This window comes from Capricornis sumatraensis, chromosome 18 (genome assembly GCF_032405125.1).
Source record: "Capricornis sumatraensis isolate serow.1 chromosome 18, serow.2, whole genome shotgun sequence".
NCBI lineage: Eukaryota > Metazoa > Chordata > Mammalia > Artiodactyla > Bovidae > Capricornis > Capricornis sumatraensis.
Window position 1 is genome coordinate 9416760 of NC_091086.1, and position 19816 is coordinate 9436575.

At 41.4% G+C, this 19816-nt stretch overlaps 1 protein-coding gene across 4 annotated transcripts in view; it reads left to right on the forward strand.

Moving 5' to 3' along the window:
* The window catches only part of KCNIP1 (potassium voltage-gated channel interacting protein 1), a 269574-nt gene that overhangs the window by 234078 nt on the left and 15680 nt on the right, over positions 1 to 19816 (forward strand). The window contains exon 2 of one of the 4 annotated variants that reach the window (XM_068990442.1): positions 17665 to 17697. The exons of 2 other annotated variants lie outside the window; for them this stretch is intronic. In XM_068990442.1, coding sequence (XP_068846543.1) covers positions 17665 to 17697 — 33 coding nt within the window. Of the gene's footprint in view, positions 1 to 17664; positions 17698 to 18676; positions 18699 to 19816 lie in introns of those variants that run through there. One more of the 4 variants, XM_068990445.1, reaches the window with a different exon arrangement.

Here is a 19816-nt window from a genome sequence, read left to right on the forward strand (position 1 = left end):
TCTGCCTTTTCTAAAACCAGCTTGAACATCTGGAAGTTCATGGTTCATGTATTGCTGAAACCTGGCTTGGAGAATTTTGAGCATTACTTTACTAGCATGTGAGATGAGTGCAATTGTGCGGTAGTTTGAGCATTCTTTGGCATTGCCTTTCTTTGGGATTGGAATGAAAACTGACCTTTTCCAGTCCTGTGGCCACTGCTGAGTTTTCCAAATGTGCTCGCATATTGAGTGCAGCACTTTCACAGCATCATCTTTCAGGATTTGAAACAGCTCAACTGGAATTCCATCACCTCCACTAGCTTTGTTCATAGTGATGCTTTCTAAGGCCCACTTGACTTCACATTCCAGGATGTCTGGCTCTATGTGAGTGATCACACCATTGTGATTATCTTGGTCATGAAGATCTTTTTTGTACAGTTCTTCTGTGTATTCTTGCCACCTCTTCTTAACATCTTCTGTTTCTGTTAGGTCCATACCATTTCTGACCTTTATCAAGCCCATCTTTGCATGAAATGTTGCCTTGATATCTCTAATTTTCTTGAAGAGATCTCTAGTCTTTCCCATTCTGTTTTTTTCCTCTATTTCTTTGCACTGATTGCTGAGGAAGGCTTTCTTATCTTTCCTCGCTATTCTTTGGAACTCTGCATTCAAATGCTTATATATTTCCTTTTCTCCATTGCTTTTCACCTGTCTTCTTTTCACAGCTATTTGTAAGGCCTCCTCAGACAGCCATTTTGCTTTTTTTGCATTTCTCTTCCATGGGGATGGTCTTGATTCCCATCTCCTGTAGAATGTCACGAACCTCCGTCCATAGTTCATCAGGAACTCTATCTATCAGATCTAGGCCCTTAAATCTATTTCTCACTTCCACTGTATAATCGTAAGGGATTTGATTTAGGTCATACCTAAATGATCTAGTGGTTTTCCCTACTTTCTTCGATTTAAGTCTGAATTTGACAATAAGGAGTTCATGATCTGAGCCACAGTCAGCTCCTGGTCTTGTTTTTGCTGACTGTATAGAGCTTCTCCATTTTTGGCTGCAAAGAATATAATCAATCTGATTTCAGTATTGACCATCTCGTGATGCCCATGTGTAGAGTCTTTCTCTTACCCCATGTCCAAGGTAAGAGAAATCCACATAAAACAGGAGGTATTGCGAGAGGGCATCAGAGGGTGGATACACTGAAACCATAATCACAGAAAACTAGTCAGTCTAATCACACTAGGACCCCAGCCTTGTCTAACTCAATGAAACTAAGCCATGCGCTGTGGGGCCACCCAAGACGGACAGGTCATGGTGGAGAGGTCTGACAGAATGTGGTCCACTTGAGAAGGAAATGGCAAACCACTTCAGTATTATTGCCTTGAGAACCCCATGAACAGTATGAAAAGGCAAAATGATAGGATACTGAAAGAGGAACTCCCCAGGTCGGTAGGTGCCCAATATGCTACTGGAGATCAGTGGAGAAATAACTCCAGAAAGAATCACAGGATGGAGCCAAAGCAAAAACAATACCCAGTTGTGGATGTGACTGGTTATAGAAGCAAGGTCAGATGGCTCTAAAGAGCAATATATTACATAGGAACCTGGAATGTTAGGTCCATGAATCAAGGCAAATTGGAAGTGGTCAAACAGGAGGCGGCAAGAGTGAATGTTGACATTCTAGGAATCAGTGAACTAAAATGGACTGGAATGGGTGAGTTTAACTCAGATGACCATTATATCTACTACTGCAGGCAGGAATCCCTTAGAAGAAATGGAGTAGCCATCATGGTCAACAAAAGAGTCCAAAATGCAGGACTTGGATTCAATCTCAAAAATGACAGAATGATCTCTGTTTGTTTCCAAGGCACACCATTCAGTATCATGGTAATCCAAGCCTATGCCCCAGCCAGTAATGCTGAATAAGCTGCAGTTGAACGGTTCTATGAAACCTACAAGACCTTTTAGAACTAACACCCAAAAAAGATGTCTTTTTCATTATAGGGGACTGGAATGCAAAAATAGGAAGTCAAGAAACACCGGGAGTAACAGGCAAATTTGGCCTTGGAGTACGGAATGGAAAAGGACAAAGGCTAATAGAGTTTTGCCAAGAGAACGCCTTCCCTGACCACTGTCTAAATAGTGCCTCCCATAATCCCTTTCTCTCTAGTTCTGTAGCCCTACTATATCATCAATCACAGGACACATCACCACCTTTATCCCCAGTGCCTAAGAGAGTGGCTGGCATCCAGTAGGCACTCAGTAATTATTTGTTGAAAGAGTAAACAGTGCTTTGAAAAGAATACTGAATTGCCAGCAGGACTGACCTGAGCTTAACCCTGCTGTTCAGAAATCCAGGCTGTGACCTTGGACAAGTCTGGTTCCATCTTGGGGCCCAGGAGCCTCATCTGTGAAGTCAGAGGGCAGGCCAAAATACCTTTCTATAACCCATGCTCTGTGACTTCTGCAACTTGTCACGCAGCGTGAAGGCCACTCTCCTGCTGAGAAAAGGGAAACAGACCTGGGAAAGCTGAATCGCCGGCAGCGAGCCTGAGGCAGGGGAGAAGGTGCGGAGGAAGACCCTGAAGCTACTCGGTTTCTCCCCTCCTGCCACAGACGGGGCGCAAGTGCCGAGCGTGAGAAGCCTCGAAGAGAAGAATGTAGCCCCTCATTCGCTGAGACGGAGGAGCAACCACAAGGACACGGGAGTGGGCCCAGGGGGGACACAGAGGATGGTCCCTTATGCCAGGAAGTGCCTGTCAGTCAGATGATGAGATTAGCCTTTGCTCTTCTGCTCACCATCTTGGTGACCTCAGGGTTGTCTTATAGGATCTCTGATTCCATTCCTCTTAGGAAAAAGGTAATATTAATATTTTCTCGTGCCTCTCTCAACCACAGGTTTTCCTCTGTAAAATGGGAATAATATAGCAACATATCTCACAGGAGCTAAGTGATTTGAAGAGTGTCTATAGAACAGAGGCCTGAAAAGTACTGAAATAGAACCTGTAGGTCAAATCCATTCTTTTTTAAAAATACTTATTTATTTATTATTGTATTAACAACCATGCTGTGCGGCATGCAAGATGGTTCCCCAACAAGGAATTGAACCCCAGCCTCTGCAGTGAAAGTGCCAAATCCTAACCACTAGGCCATCAGGGAACTCCCTCAACCCCGTGCTTGATACATGTGATGTTAGCAGCACAGAAGCATCGTGTAGTACACAGCCCAAATCTGTATGAAGACACAGATTCTCTAATCACACGGCACTCGGTTTTTTTTCCATGTTGCTTAGAACTCCCAAAAATGAAATTCAGTCATTTGTAGAATATCACTAAACACACAAAAGTCACTTGGAAAAACATGGCGTGTGGCAGAAGACTGGCTGTTAAACAGGGCTCACAGACACAGGCAGGTAATATAAATGAGTGATGCTGGACAACAAGTCCCCTGACCTTAGTGTTGGAGAGGCAATAGGGAGCAGTGGCATCTGCGGTTCACTAGAGTGCACTTGCTCAGGAGCAAGCAGCTTCTCTGCTCCAGCCAATCGTGCTGTGTGTTTTCACATAAAATATGAAACCAAATCCATGTTTTAGGTGAAAACAATGTTGGCAAAATTCACATCTGAAAGAAGTGAGATAGCAACTATACCCTGTGGACTGCCAGATTGTGATTTCTGAACAAAACTGTTAAATGATGGAATTAGTCACCAAATTAGCCAACTGCTTTCCAGACAGCCTCTTGGCTGCTGTCTTAGGACTCCTGCTGTACTTCCCACCCAGCTGCTAGTAGTCCTACACACTTTTAGCAAACAATTAGCACTTGCTAGAGGTTTCCCAGGTGGTGCTAGTGGTAAAGAACCCTCCTGCCAATGCAGAAGACATAAGAGACATGGGTTTGATCCCTGAGTTGGGAAGATCCCTTGGAGGAGAACACAGCAACCCACTCCAGTATTCTTGCCTGGAGAATCCCATGGACAGAGGAGCCTGGAGGGCTACAGTCCACGTGGGCGCAAAGAATCGAACACCACTGAAGCAACTTAGCATGCATGCATACACTCATGAGCCCTTCCTATGCACCTACTATGTGCAAAGTAGATACTAGACATCATGGAGAGAGTGGGGTAGGAAAAAAAAGACAAGACACAGTCTCCCTTCCCCACTCCATCTCACCCCACAGTGAAACACCCAGAGGTAGATTCTGATACCCACTGGGTGATTGTTAATAGGTAATAAGTGCTTTTGGAGTTTGGACAGAGACAGAGCTTTCCATGTGGTGGTCTTTGAGAGCTGCCAGGAGGAGGTAGCAAGAGGAGATGGCTCTTAGTCAGGTTTCAAAGGTGGCTGGGATTGGAGTCAGCTGATCACATGCTTTGGCAGAGACAAAGGTCCACATATCAGTAGACTCTGCAGCTATTCCAAAAGACCCATGTCATGTAGTTGTGGGGAAATTGTTCTGGAAAGGTAAACTGGGCCTTTAGGATAGATCCTTCAATGCCAGCTTCTGGGCTTTGTCCTGAAGACTCAGCAAGGGGGTGCTGGATTGTAGTGGAGCGAATCTGATGGAGAGGGACCCCCTTATCCGACTTTCCTCTGCAGGAAAAGAAGTCAGGGCACAAGCTCCTGGGGGCCCCTCCGGTCTGACTGTTCACCTCCTGTGTCTTATTGCAGTCCATACAGAATAGACAAATGGGACAGAGCTGCCCCAGGCAGTCTCATGCAAGCTGTGCTTCCAAGGGAGGGGTCCCTTCGTGGTAACGATCTGGAATCTGAAACATTTCAGAGAGGCAGCAGGGCTTTTTGACATGCGGTCTTTCCCTTTTTTTAATGATGATTTCATTTTACATTTTTATTGGTCCTGCACTGACTGTTCTCAGGCTCTCTGACGGGATGTGAGATGCACTGACATTGACAGAAATCAATACATTAATAAATCACGAAGTTCATAATGTCTGATTTGCTTCTAAATGAGACAGAACTATTATCACCATAAAGTTGCACATAAAATAGGTCCAATTGTGATGTATTATATAGTCTAATCAAAGGCGTTTGAGTGAATAACATTTCCCCCAAAGAAGAAAACAATCAAAGCCGAATAACGTCATTAATAATTCAAGGTGTGTCTGCCAAGGCTTCATTTATTAAGTGCACAGTTAAGAGGCTTCTTAGCTGAGTCCTGGAGATGACACGTTGCCACCTTTTCCCTGCCTCTGGGCAGACAGGCAGACAACCTAGCTGTGGTCCTTGCGTTCGGCAGCTCGTGTTCCAGTAGAGGGTAGCATCCAATTCTCTCCTCCAGCTGAGAACTGGACCACCGCAATGCACCCTGTGACTATCTGGATTATTAAGGGCAGAGGACATGGAGCCGTGTAATAACTCTAGGGGAGGAGAGGCAGGGAGTTTTCTGTGACCGCCAGTCATTATGTCTGTTTGCTCACGTTTCTGGCGTCCACACCCATAGAAACCCTGCCCTGTTCCGTGGCAATCTGCGGATTGAGGTGCTTAGCAGCTCTTTCAGTGTCTTGCATTTGCTTATGTCCATTGCAGTTAATATAGAATGTTAATATTCACTTTAGCTAGTTAATATCCAACTTGAACAGGCAACTGGGTGACTCTCTGACAGGGTAAATCACAGAACAAGAAATCTTCCTGTATTGTGAAGAGAAGCCCACGTAATTGACTAGATCCATCAGAGACGATGTAATCATGACCTGGAAAGTCTAGCAGATATGATTTTGGATTCTGCGCCTGAGAATGACCCTTAAGATCACAATCTTAATACACTAGAAGGTGGGAATAACATTTTTGTGCACCTACTGTATGCAGAGAGAGCATTATATATCTTATCTCTTTAAATTCACAGCTACAAGATGGGTATCAAATTAGTCTAATGACCACATACCTCCTAGGGATAGTGAAATTATTAGATCAATTCTAAAACTATTACCATGCTCTCTAAGCTCACTGAGAGAGGCACTTAATATGAGGATACATTAAAACTGAATTCCAGAAAAAGCTCACTTGGACAGTCTCCATTATTTTCCTGCTTGTGATTATTCTGTATGGTATACAAGAGTTTATGTTCCCACTAACAAAGAAAGGGTTATATGTACACTTATATAGCTGATTCACTTTGTTTGTATAGCAGAAACTAACATAACATTGTAAAGCAATTATACTCTAATTAAAAAAAAGAAAGTGTTTATTTAGTTGGGTTACAAGGACTACACTGACTATGAAACTGAGTGTTTCACCAGTATTAAATTGATTTTCAGGTCTCTAGTACACTGATTTTGAATAGTTAAGCATATGCCAGCTCTTCTAAAATAGCAGTAATAAAGTGATGGAGTCAGGTCATACTGTCAGATTGTGCGCTTTGCTTCCCACATCCATATTCAGTGAGTTCATGTTAGTAGCCTGAACTAGGCTATGATGGGGATATGTACACCAAGAAATTGGAAAATGGTATCAAGCAGGCTTCTCCCCACTCCCTCAAGTTCCCTGCTTGGAAACCATCACTCAGCAAGTTGGCATGTTATCTGGATGGCAGTGAACTACTCCTCAAAACGCAGACTGAAAGACAGGCCATTGACTCCTTAGCCTGACCTCAATCCAATGAGTTTCCATGGATGAGAAAATTCTTTGCCAACCTGAGATAAGTCTTGCTCAGGTGGCAATTTTACTTTTCCTTTGAGTCATTCCTTCAGCTTCTCTCTGTACCTTCGTTTGTCCATCTTAATACTAAGAGCATCTTTTCTCCCTAGACACTATTTTTCTCTCATCATTTGCAATAAATCATTTTAGCCTCTCAGTCAAGTAACAAAATCCCACCCATGTAATCCTCTGATTTCCTGCAGAAATATTCTAGACCCAGTCATCCTCGGTAGTTTGCCCTCTTTCCCCAAAGCAGGGCAGCCACTGCTCATTACCTGGCTGTCTCCACGTGCTGGAGCTTCAGAGCAAGGTCCCGCTGAGACTAAAGGAGAAACAGTGGGAGGTTTCCCCACCGCTTCCTGACTACTAGCTGGTGGCAGGGTGTAACTAATTCCCCCCTAGAGCTGTAGGAACTGTGGGAGTTACCTAGGTAAATCATCCAAAGTTTCATCCTGGGACACTTTTTCTAGACAAAGAAGTCCACTTAAAACATTATCTAGAGATTTTCGCCTGTGGCTGAGACACTGCAGTGAAGCTGACATATATTTCTACTCTGCAACCTGGGGTGGGGGCGGGGGGGCTAGTTGGACAGAAACGTTTGCTTTGGAGATGAGAGGACACAAGAGTCCCTAATGTCAGTGGCCCTGCTCCTTGTCCTGAAACACCAGTTAGGGCTCCTTCTTGCTGTCAACCCTGGCGTCTACGTGACGCACTCCTTTCCCAGGAGTTTCTTTGTTTTTTCAGTCTTGGTGGAAAATGTGTGAATGTTACACCACCACACAGAGAAAAGAATTGTGACTTATATCACAATCTATGTAGTGACTTTGTGGAGTTTAAATAATTGCATTACATTCCTGAAAATTCATTTCTACCCCCAACACCATCTTCAAGAAATTGCAGTATACAGCTGACATGCCCCTTCCATACACCCCACCTAGTATGCAAATCTAAAGGTCACCCTCAAAAACATCCCCATTTGAGAAGACAGGTCAGAAAATTCGAGTACACTATATATATTTTTGAGACATTTAATCCAGAAAACCCCCTTCTAGTGAAAGTAGCAGTACTCAAATACTCAAATATTTTTTTGGTAGGACTCTCCTTCGCTAGAACATTTTTAGGACTGAGGTATAAATGAAATGAGATATGTATAAATTCAATTTTGCTTAAAAGGGGCAAGAGGATTTCAAGATTAAGAGAACAGATGCTTGGAGCAAAACATGATTTGAGTTTTATTGAACCAAGAAGACTGAAAAAAATGTCTAGAACACTCAGAAAATCTTTATCAAGTCTCAACTCAGCACTCCAGGGACTCATCCTTCCGTTTATAAAATTCAGAGCTGATGAGCTGTGTGCTGTGAGTGTCTGCTTGAGCTTATGACTCACCTCTAAGTCTTGGCTGTAGGGATTTCAGCCTCCAGGATTACACTTAAGGGTCTAATAGAGCTTGTTTCCCCCTTGGCTACACAGAGGCCCCAAAGAGGATCTTCACCCCTGATTACCTTGGGGTAATCTGTCAATCGAAAGAGGTTATTAAACTTATCCAGAATAGACCAACAAACCATGTTTACGGGAGAGAAAAAATTACATTTTCAGATGCCAGCATGCCATCACAAATATACTCTCTAAAGTAAACAACATAGCTTAGGCAACATTAAAATTGAATCATTGGAAACACTAAAAATATGATAACAAGAGATGGCACATCATTCAGTTTTATGCACCCTGTCACATAAATTATTTGCAGCTCGAGTATGTTATGCTCTCTTAAATTTCCCTCTGGGTACAGTTTTAATGGCATCCCACAAGTTTTGATATGTCATGTTTTCATTATCACTTAGTTCAAAATACTTTCTAATTTCCATGACATCTCTTCTTTTGATACATGGGGACACTTAGGAATTAGAACCATGTTGCTTGATGTCCAAACATTTGGAGATTTCTTTGTTTTCTTTTTGCTCTTGATTCTTAATTTCACTTTGGACAGAAAACATTCTGAAAATTTCAGTTCTTTGAATTCTTGGAGACTGGCCCTAAAAAGAGCCAAGAAGCAGTCCGTCTTGGTAAGTCTTCTGTGTGCACTTGGAAAGGCTGTGTAATATTCTATGACTGTTGGGTAAAGAGACCTACGTATGTCAATGAGACCAAGTCTGCTAATTGCATCGCTCATATAGTCTATGCCCTTTTTGGTCTTTTGTTTTATCAATTACAAACTGTGTGTGCATACATGCTAAGTCGTTTCAGTATGTCTGACTCTTTGTCACCTATGAACTATAGCCCGCCAGGCTCCTCTGTCCATGGGATTCTCCAGGCAAGAATACTGGAGTAGGTTGCTGTGCCCTCCTCCAGGGAATCTTTCCAGGGTGTTTTTAAATCTCCAATTCTGATTGCGAGCTTGTTATTTCTCCTTCTACGTCTGTCAGCCTTTGCTTTATATGTATTTTGAAGCTATATTATTATTGCATATTAATTTAGGATTGCTATGTCTTCCCAGTGAATGGCCTCTTTCATTTTGAAAACTCTTTCTCTCCAGCAGAGCCTCTTGCCTTAAAGTTTAGTTTATCTGATGTTAAAATAGCCGTGCCAGAATTTCTCGATTCCTGTTTGCATGCTGTATTCTTTTACGTACTTTTACTTTTGCCTTTGTTGTCCTTATGCTTGTAAGCAGCATTTAGTTAGGGTTTGGCTATAACCTGAAGGTTGCTCTCTTATACTGAAGAGTCTTTATTTGTCTTTGTGTTACACTTCAGCAGTTTCACTGTGATGCTTCTAGGTGTGGTTTTCTTTGTGTTTATCTGCTTGAGGTTTATAGTACTTCTTGAATCTGTAGCTTGATTTATTACATCCATTTTTAAAATCCTCATTTATTTATCTTTCAAACATTGCCTCAGAATCATTCTTTATCTCCTTTTTCGTTCAGGACTCCAATTACAAATGTTAGAATTTTCCATCATGTCTTGTGCTTGTATCTCTAGTGTCCATTTTTTCTCTCTGTGCATCAGTGAGTATATTTTTCCCTTGACCTATCTAACAAATCATTAATTTTCTCCTCATCTGTGCATAAACTTCTGTTAAATCAATCTATTTAGTTATAAATTTTAGGTAATATACTTATTTAGTTATAAATTTTAGGTAATATACTTTATAATTCTAGAATTTTAAACTTACTTTCTTGTATATATTCTGGTTTTCTGATGGCATTTCCATCTTTTATCTATTTTCTAGAGTATATTTCATTATTGTTTTAAAGCCCATGTTTGAGAGGTTCAATATCTATGTCTCATAAATTTCTATTACCATGTTATTTCTTTTACTTTTGATCCTGTCTCATAATATAACTGGCATTTTTAATGAAAGATGGGCATTAGAATTAAAAATTTATAAACTACCTAGCTGAACTTCCACTTCTAGAAAGTATTAGAATAGGGGCAGTAAACTGAACCCAAATATGGGCTGAGTTGTGTTGAGGCTGGATTTCAGTCTTTGTAAGGCTGGATCTATTTCTAACTTGGTTTTGCTCCTAAAATGTAATCCTTTAAAGGTCAAGCTGAAAGCCTGGGTATTTACCAGGAACCCTCTTCTTAGGGCCAAATTTAGACTTAAATTGAACAAAGTAGGGAAAACCACTAGACCATTCAGGTATGACCTAAATCAAATTCTTTATGATTATACAGTGGAAGTGAGAAATAGATTTAAGGGACTAGATCTGACAGATAGAGTGCCTGATGAACTATGGACGGAGGTTAATGACATTGTACAGGAGACAGGGATCAAGACCATCCCCATGGAAAAGAAATGCAAAAAAAAGCAAAATGGCTGTCTGAGGAGGCCTTACAAATAGCTGTGAAAAGAAGAGAAGTGAAAAGCAAAGGAGAAAAGGAAAGATATAAGCATCTGAATGCAGAGTTCCAAAGAATAGCAAGGAGAGATTTTTAAAAAGCCCTCCTCAGCGATAAATGCAAAGAAATAAAGGAAAACAACAGAACAGGAAAGACTAGAGATCTCTTCAAGAAAATTAGAGATACCAAGGGAACATTTCATGCAAAGATGGGCTCAATAAAGGACAGGAATGGTCTGGACCTAACAGAAACAGAAGATGTTAAGAAGAGGTGGCAAGAATACACAGAAGAACAGTACAAAACAGATCTTCATGACCAAGATAATCACAATGGTGTGATCACTCATGTAGAGCCAGACATCCTGGAATGTGACGTCAAGTGAGCCTTAGAAAGCATCACTATGAACAAAGCTAGTGGAGGTGATGGAATTCCAGTTGAGCTATTTCAAATCCTGAAAGATGATGCTATGAAAGTGCTGCACTCAATATGCCAGCAAATTTGGAAAACTCAGCAGTGGCCACAGGACTGGAAAAGGTCAGTTTTCATTCCAATCCCAAAGAAAGGCAATGCCAAAGAATGCTCAAACTACCGCACAATTGCACTCATCTCACATGCTAGTAAAGTAATGCTCAAAATTCTCCAAGCCAGGCTTCAGCAATACATGAACCGTGAACTCCCTGATGTTCAAGCTGGTTTTAGAAAAGGCAGAGGAACCAGAGATCAAATTGCCAACATCCGCTGGATCATGGAAAAAGCAAGAGAGTTCCAGAAAAACATCTATTTCTGCTTTATTGACTATGCCAAATCCTTTGACTGTGTGGATCACAATAAACTGTGGAAGATTCTTCAAGAGATGGGAATACCAGACCACCTGACATGCCTCTTGAGAAATCTGTATGCAGGTCAGGAAGCAACAGTTAGAACTTGACATGGAACAACAGACTGGTTCCAAACAGGAAAAGGAGTGTGTCAAGGCTGTATATCGTCAGCCTGCTTGTTTAACTTATATGCAGAGTACATCATGAGAAACACTGGGCTGCAAGAAACACAAGCTAGAATCAAGATTGCTGGGAGAAATATCAATAACCTCAGATATGCAGGATGACACCACCCTTATGGCAGAAAGTGAAGAAGAACTAAAAAGCCTCTTGATGCAAGTGAAAGAGGAGAGTGAAAAAGTTGGCTTAAAGCTCAACATTCAGAAAACTAAGATCATGGCATCTGGTCCCATCACTTCATGGGAAATAGATGGGGAAACAGTGGAAACAGTGTCAGACTTTATTTTGGGGGGGGTTCCAAAATCACTGCAGATAGTGATTGCAGCCATAAAATTAAAAGACACTTACTCCTTGGAAGGAAAGTTATGACCAACCTAGATAGCATATTAAAAAGCAGAGACATTACTTTGCCAACAAAGGTCCGTCTAGTCAAGGCTATGGTTTTTCCAGTGGTCATGTATGGATGTGAGAGTTGGACTGTGAAGAAAGCTGAGTGCCAAAGAATTGATGCTTTTGAACTGTGGTGTTGGAGAAGACTCTTGAGAGCCCCTTGCACTGCAAGGAGATCCAACCAGTCCATTCTAAAGGAGATTAGTCCTGGGTGTTCTTTGGAAGGACTGATGCTAAAGCTGAAACTCCAATACTTTGGCCACCTCATGTGAAGAGCTGACTCATTGGAAAAGACTCTGATACTGGAGGGATTGGTGGCAGGAGGAGAAGGGGACAACAGAGGATGAGATGGCTGGATGGCATCACCAACTCAATGCACATGAGTTTGGGTGAACTCTGGGAGTTGGTGATGGACAGGGAGGCCTGGCGTGCTGCAATTCATGGGGTTGCAAAGAGTCGGACCCGACTGAGCGACTGAACTGAACTGAACTCTACTTAGGAAGACCCAGAACTCTAACAGTTATCTCTTAACACCATGAGCCTGCAAAAGCTCTGTTTGGCTCTACAAAATTTTGTGGTAGTATGTCTTGACCTCTCAGTGTCTCTTGACTTCTGTCACTTAGGAATTAGCAAAAGCCTTGAGGGAATAAGCAGCTCGCGTTACCAGGCTCATGTCTCTGTGCTTCCTCTAGTCCGGGCCCTCAAGTTCTCAATGTCTTTGTGGCACTGATTCAGTTTTTGTCTTCCCAGATTGCTGAAAGTCCTGCTCACATTCTTTGCTTAGCACACCATTTTTGCTCAATTTCTCAAATTCATTATGCATGCCATATTTTTGTAAATTAATTTATTTATTTTAATCGGAGGCTAATTACTTTACAATATTGTGGTGGTTTTTGCCATAGATTGACATGGATCAGCCACAGGTGCACATGTGTTCCCCATCCTGAACCCCCTCCCACCTCCCACCCCATCCTATCCCTCAGGGTCATCCCAGTGAACCAGCCCTGAGCACCCTGTCTCATGCATCAAACCTGGACTGGTGATCTATCTTCACATATGGTAATATACATGTTTCAATGCTATCTCTCAAATCACCCCACCCTTGCCTTCTACCACAGAGTCCAAAAGTCTGTTCTTTACATCTGTGTCTCTTTTGCTGTCTTGCATATAGGGTCATCATTACCATCTTTCTAAAATACATATATATGTGTTAATATACTGTATTGGTATTTTTCATTCTGACTTACTTCACTCTGTATAATAGGCTCCAGTTTCATCTACCTTATTAGAACTGATTCAAATGCATTCTTTTAAATAGATGAGTAATATTCCATTGTGTATATGTACCACAGTTTTCTTATCCATTCATCTGCCAGTGGACATCTAGATTGCTTCCATGTCCTGGCTATTATAAACAGTGCTGCGATGAACATTGGGGTACACGTGTCTCTTTCAATTCTGGTTTCCTCAGTGTGTACGCCCAGCAGTGGGACTGCTGGGTCATATGGCAGTTCTATTTCCAGTTTTTTAAGGAATCTCCACACTGTTCTCCATAGTGGCTGTACTAGTTTGCGTTCCCATCAACAGTGTAAGAGGGTTCCTTTTTCTCTGCACTCTGTCCAGTTTTTATTGTTTGTAGACTTTGTGATAGCAACCATTCTAACTGGCATGAGATGGTACTTCACCGTGGTTTTGATTTGCATTCCTCTGATAATGAGTGATATTGAGCATCTTTTCATGTGTTTTTTAGCCATCTGTATGTCTTATTTGGAGAAATCTCTGTTTAGTTCTTTGGCCCATATTTTGATTGGGTCGTTTATCTTTCTGGAATTGAGCTGCAGGAGTTGCTTGTATATTTTTGAGATTAATTATTTATCAGTTGCTTCATTTGCTATTATTTTCTCCCATTCTGAAGGCTGTCTTTTTGCCTTGCTTATAGTTTCCTTAGTTGTGCAAAAGCTTTTAAGTTTAATTAGGTCCCATTTGTTTATTTTTGCTTTTATTTCCATTACTCTTGTAGGTGGATCATAGAGGATCCTACTGTGATTTATGTCAGAGAGTATTTTGCCTATGTTTTCCTCAAGGAGTTTTATAGTTTCTGGTCTTACATTTAGATCTTTAATCCATTTTTAGTTTATTTTTGTATATGGTGTTAGAAAGTGTTCTAGTTTCATTCTTTTACAAGTGGTTGACCAGTTTTCCTAGCACCACCTGTTAAAGAGATTGTCTTTTCACCATTGTATATTCTTGCCTCCTTTGTCAAAGATAAGGTGTCCATAGGTGTGTGGATTTATCTCTGGGCTTTCTATTTTGTTCCATTGATCTATATTTCTGTCTTTGTGCCAGTACCATACTGTCTTGATCACTATAGCTTTGTAGTAGAGCCTGAGGTCAGGCAGGTTGATTCCTCCAGTTCCATTCTTCTTTCTCAAGATTGCTTTGGCTTTTCAAAGTTTTTTGTATTTCCATACAAATTGTGAAATTATTTGATCTAGTTCTGTGAAAAATACCATTGGTAGCTTTATAGGGATTGGATTGAATCTATAGATTGCTTTGGGTAGTATACTCATTTTCACTATATTGATTCTTCCTATCCATGAACATGGAATATTTCTCTATCTATTTGTGTCCTCTTTGACTTCTTTCATCAGTGTTTTATAGTTTTCTATATATAGGTCTTTTGTTTCTTTAGGTAGATTTATCCCTACGCATTTTATTCTTTTCATTGCAATGGTGAATGGAATTGTTTCCTTAATTTCTCTTTCTGTTTTCTCATTGTTAGGGTGTAGGAATGCAAGGGATTTCTGTGTGTTAATTTTATATCCTGCAACTTTACTATATTCATTGATTAGCTCTAGTAACTTTCTGGTGGAGTCTTTAGGGTTTTCTATGTAGAGGATCATGTCATCTGCAAACAGTGAGAGTTTTACTTCTTCTTTTCCAGTCTGGAAAAGCAGAATCCTTTTTCTTCTCTGATTGCTGTGGCTAAAACTTCCACAACTATGTTGAATAGTAGTGGTGACACTAAGTACCTTTGTCTTGTTCCTGACTTTAGGGGAAATGCTTTCAATTTTTCACCATTGAGGATACTGTTTGCTATGGGTTTATCATATATGGCTTTTATTATGTTGAGGTATATTATTTCTATGCCTGCATTCTGGAGGATTTTTATCATAAATGGATGCTGAATTTTGTCAAAGGCTTTCTCTGCATCTATTGAGATAATCATATGGGTTTTATCTTTCAATTTGTTAATGTGGTGTATCACATTGATGGATTTGTGGATACTGAAGAATCCTTGCATCTTTGGGATAAAGCCCACTTTGTCATGATGTATGATCTTTTTAATATGTATCCTGGTAGCTCTCCAAACAGTTGTGATTTTTTTAAATCCCCCTTTTCTTGTTTTTCTCAGTGAGAAGTCAGCTCTGCTTCAAGAGAGCTTGCAGTTCTAGGGCTCTTTCAGCTTCTGTGACTTTTCATATGCTGTTCCATTGTCCTTCTTCCTTCAAGACTCAATAAATGATCACTTTCCCTTGAAACCTTCCCTGTGACTTCTGTCCCCATGCCATCCAAATGGCATTACCATCCTCCTAGTGCCGACGCAGGAGACATAAGAGACATGATTTTGATCCCTGGGTCGGGATGATCCCCTGGAGAAGGAAATGGCAACCCATTTCTGTATTCTTGACTGGGAAATCCTATGGACAGAGGAACCTGGTTGGCTACAGTCCGTGGGATCACAAAGAGTTGGACACAACTGAGTGACTGAGTACACACACACACACACACACACACACACACATATACAGAGCTCACACACACACACATATACAGAGCTTGGAATGATTTGCCAAAGAAGAATGCTATTCCAGAAATCCATAATATTCTACCAACAGTAATATTATACTTGTCCAATGCTATATATATAAATGTTAAACACATCAATAACAGCTAAGAATCAGGAAACAAATCATCTTTCAATTGTAGCATCTCTTGAAAAACCTAAAGATGTGGATTCACCAGGCTTAAATTCTACATGACAACAACTGGCTGCATAACAGCTATTTCTCTTTCATGGGGCAATGGCTCTCCAGTTCTCAGTCCCCAGCATTCTCTATGGTTGTACTTATATTACCAAACTCACCTGAATTACAGCATCACTGACTCAATGGACATGAATTTGAGCAAACTCTGGGAGATAGTGGAGGACAGAAGAGGTTGGCATGCTACAGTCCATGGGGTCACAAAGAGCTGGACATAACTTAGCGACTGAGCAACAACAACAATTGGCATTTGAGTTTGTAATCTTGGTCTATGCGTGTGCCCTACCCATCAGTCTAAGAACTCTTTATGAGTAGACATTGTATCTTTTCATCTCTCTCCCAATACCTGTTACATTCCTGGAATGCCAGAGAATTTAGACCATATTTGTAGACGTATCGCTACAAGAATGCTATACTTTTAGAACTGTAAAATTATTCTGTAGAATACTGTAATGGTGGATACAAGGCATTATACATTTATAAAAACCTACAAGACTGTACCACACAGAGTGAACGCTAATGTAAACTACGGGTTTTAGTTTAAAATAATATATCAACCCTGGTTTGTCCATTGTAACAAATATACCATACCAAGTCAAGATGTTAAAATAGGTGACATTGTAAGGGTGGAGTGCATAGGAACTCTATTTCCTGCACAATTTTTCCATAACCTTGACTGTTCTAAAATTAGCCTCTATTAGAAAAATAAATACAAATGCTACCTATGAGAGTGACACATCCAGTAAAATAAGTTTCTCCCGCAGGATTCAGGTCGGGCAACAAGAGCAGAAATGCCATAGGACACTCACCTGTCCCACCACTTTCAGGAGCAGCAGGGAAAGAAGCCTTTCCTGTCTAGGGTTGTGGGTAAGGAATGACTCAGACACACAAGGTGGTGGCTGGTCTGCTTTATGCACTGTTGATCAGGGATACAGAGAAAGCTAGGATGATCCCAAAATAGCCCCAAAAAGGCCAACAGAAGAACAGCAACTAGAACCTGTTTCCCACTCTCTGGGACCTAGTTCCACCCAACTCCACCATGAAATAAATGGAGGATTTTCCAGGTTTGATGTTTTGTCTCATGTTTTATATTCAGTGTAATAGGGGATTTTGCCTGCAACCAATCTGTCTTGTCATCCCAAAGTACTAACTCATTTTTTCAGTAACCCTCTATCCTTTTCTGCATCTGTGTTACTTATCACGACTGAGAGGGGAAGAGAGAAGCAAAGACTCGTAGACTGTAAGCTCCACAAGAGCAGGGAACACAGTTGTTCATTCATCAATGTACACATAGTAGATACTTCACTGATTGTTGTTGAGTGAGTGAGTGAAGAATCCTTCAAGAATGCAGCTTCAAATCACAAAATGGCAGATTGCAGCAATGGGGCCTCTATTGTGGAGGGTTATCTTATAAGGCATTCTTCAATCAAACATGCCGATATTTCCAAGACCATCCACATCCGTGCATCCCCTGCCCCTCGCCACCCACCCTTCTTCGGGCTGCATGGCTGCATGGCTGCGGGCATGCTCAATGAGCCCCCTGCTGGAAGCCGTGGGCACTGCAAGGTAACCCATTGCTCTTGGCTGTTCTGGCCGTGGGAGGTCAGTTCCAGCTCTGCTAGCAAGAGACCTCGTCACATACGTTGCGCTGGATGGTGACCTGGACACCCTCAGAGCACACTTTCCATGGAAAATAAAAGTGTGTTTTGCTTGTGTGATGAACGGTTTTGGTTAAAGTGTTTTCTTACTTTTTCCTAGACATCGCCTGGTGGTATTACCAGTATCAGAGAGGTAAAAAAAAGTTTAAACTAACTTGACTGCTTTGGTTACACTACTTTCAGTGGGAGAGCTTCTTAATCAAGGATGTATTTTGTCATTAGTCTTCTCACACAGACCAAATTTCTGTGCCCCGTCAGCAAACTTCTTTTAAATAGAAACAGTTGAAAACATTCTTTTAGAGACAAGTTATAGGAAAATTTGCTTCCCCTAAAGAAACTGATATGTTTTCCTCTCACAGACTATAAGATACATGTAAAAGCTCAGAGCCAATCTGTGGCTCAAGTGTAGTAACTGCTTGGAACAAATGACCTGAATTTCTGTGTTCTCTTTTTCCCTGTGCTCTCAACCTCCTAATCTAATTAATATTTTCCAAGGCAGTTTTTCTTATTACTTTATCTCTTTTTATTTTTTTATATGTGTTTCATATAATCAACTTCAAATCCTTTGTGAAACAAAGCAAAACGTGTTTAAATAAACAAATAGTGAGGAAGAGAGAAGGTGGTAGTCTGGGTGTTACGAGATAGGTGAAAGGGAGGTGGGTGGCAGGGTACGTGGGTAGAGATCAGGAACCAAAACCTCAGATGCCTGCAGGACTAGGCAGAGAGACGAGATGAAGTCACGCAGAGGGAGACAGAGGGCACACTACAGGTCGTCATTGCTCGAGGGGCCGGCCCCGGCTCAGCTCTGATAAACTGCTGCCAAAGTGGTCAGAGAATCTCAGTTTCCAAGAGAAACTAGAAATCCAAACTTGTGCATGAATCTCTCATCTTTAAATATTGGAAATTCCCAACAAAATACATTTTCTAGGCCAAACAAGACCTGTCTTTGAACTCTGTTCAAGCCAAGGACCAACTCATTTTGCAACCTCAAAGCTAGGTGGTTGGTACAAAATCCAATCCAGAAAATATTTTCCAGTCCAAGGAGAAGGAGATGGAAATGGCCATGGTCTTTCATCCTACCGTGGTTGTGAACCTAACAGAGGAGACCCCTTACCAGGGAGGAGACCACAGACTGCTCATAGTGTAAGCACCTCACTCTTACACGGGCAGAGAGCTTGCCAAAAGCAGAACTACTGCGAGGCTGGTTACAAACCACTGTGCAGCTTGTGCTGGAGGGAAGCAGAAGCCACTGCAGAGGCACGTGGAAGCCAGGTCTGCCTGGACTGGCCGGATTTGAGGTCCGGTTCTGTCTCCAACTGACTCTGTGAGCCAGGACTCAGGCAAAGGCAGAGGCAACAGAGGGTGGAGAACTTCTCCTGCGCTAGAAGTCCTTAACGTGGGCTCCGAGAGTTTGAAAGAGACAGGAGCTCAGGGAATGTGAGTTAGGTGCATTTTCTTTTTCTGAGAGGGCCTATAGCTTTCATCCAAACTCGGAAGAGCCTGTGGCCCCGAAACATTAAAGCCCACATAATCTGAATCATCTTCTCCAAACTTGCCTTCAGTCTGAGAACTACCCGTATAACATCTACAGTCATTAGATGTTATTCTGGTACTGTATCTTGCTTTAACTACCCCCAGCATTGGACTGTTCATCACTTTTTAAGGTTCTTATAGTTAGAAAAACTCTTGATCTTTTAGGACACCCATCTTCCTAATATTCTGATGGAGAGGGTAATGTTCCCCATCCCCACCACACACAGGTTGTAATGGGACAATGGGCATGAAAACATTCTACAGGATAAAGGCAATTTACAAACAAAAGATACTCTGATTTATTCTTGCTTTGTGGTTATCCCCATTGTATTCACCCTCTGGGTTAATTTTTATCTTTTTCATTCAAATTCAACCTGACTTTGCAACTGGCTCATCATTATTTTTAATAACAAAAATAGTAATAACAAGTAGCACTTGGCTTCAGAAACTTTTAACAAACCTCAGAAGAAACTGTCAAGGAGGCTCCCATCTATTAATTCTGTATCCTTTTCCTCCAACCAGGATGCTGGACCATCCTCTTTCCTTTAGTAGGACCACTTGGACAGCACTCAGAGGCTCCCCAGGGGAAAACAGGGATGTGAAAAGCTCCACAGCTCCTTCCAAGGTTGCTTTGGAATATAGCTACAGTGGCCAGAACCGTGAACCTTACAAAGAAAAAGAAGGGGCAGCTGGTGTGAAGGAAAGAATGCTTAGATTAT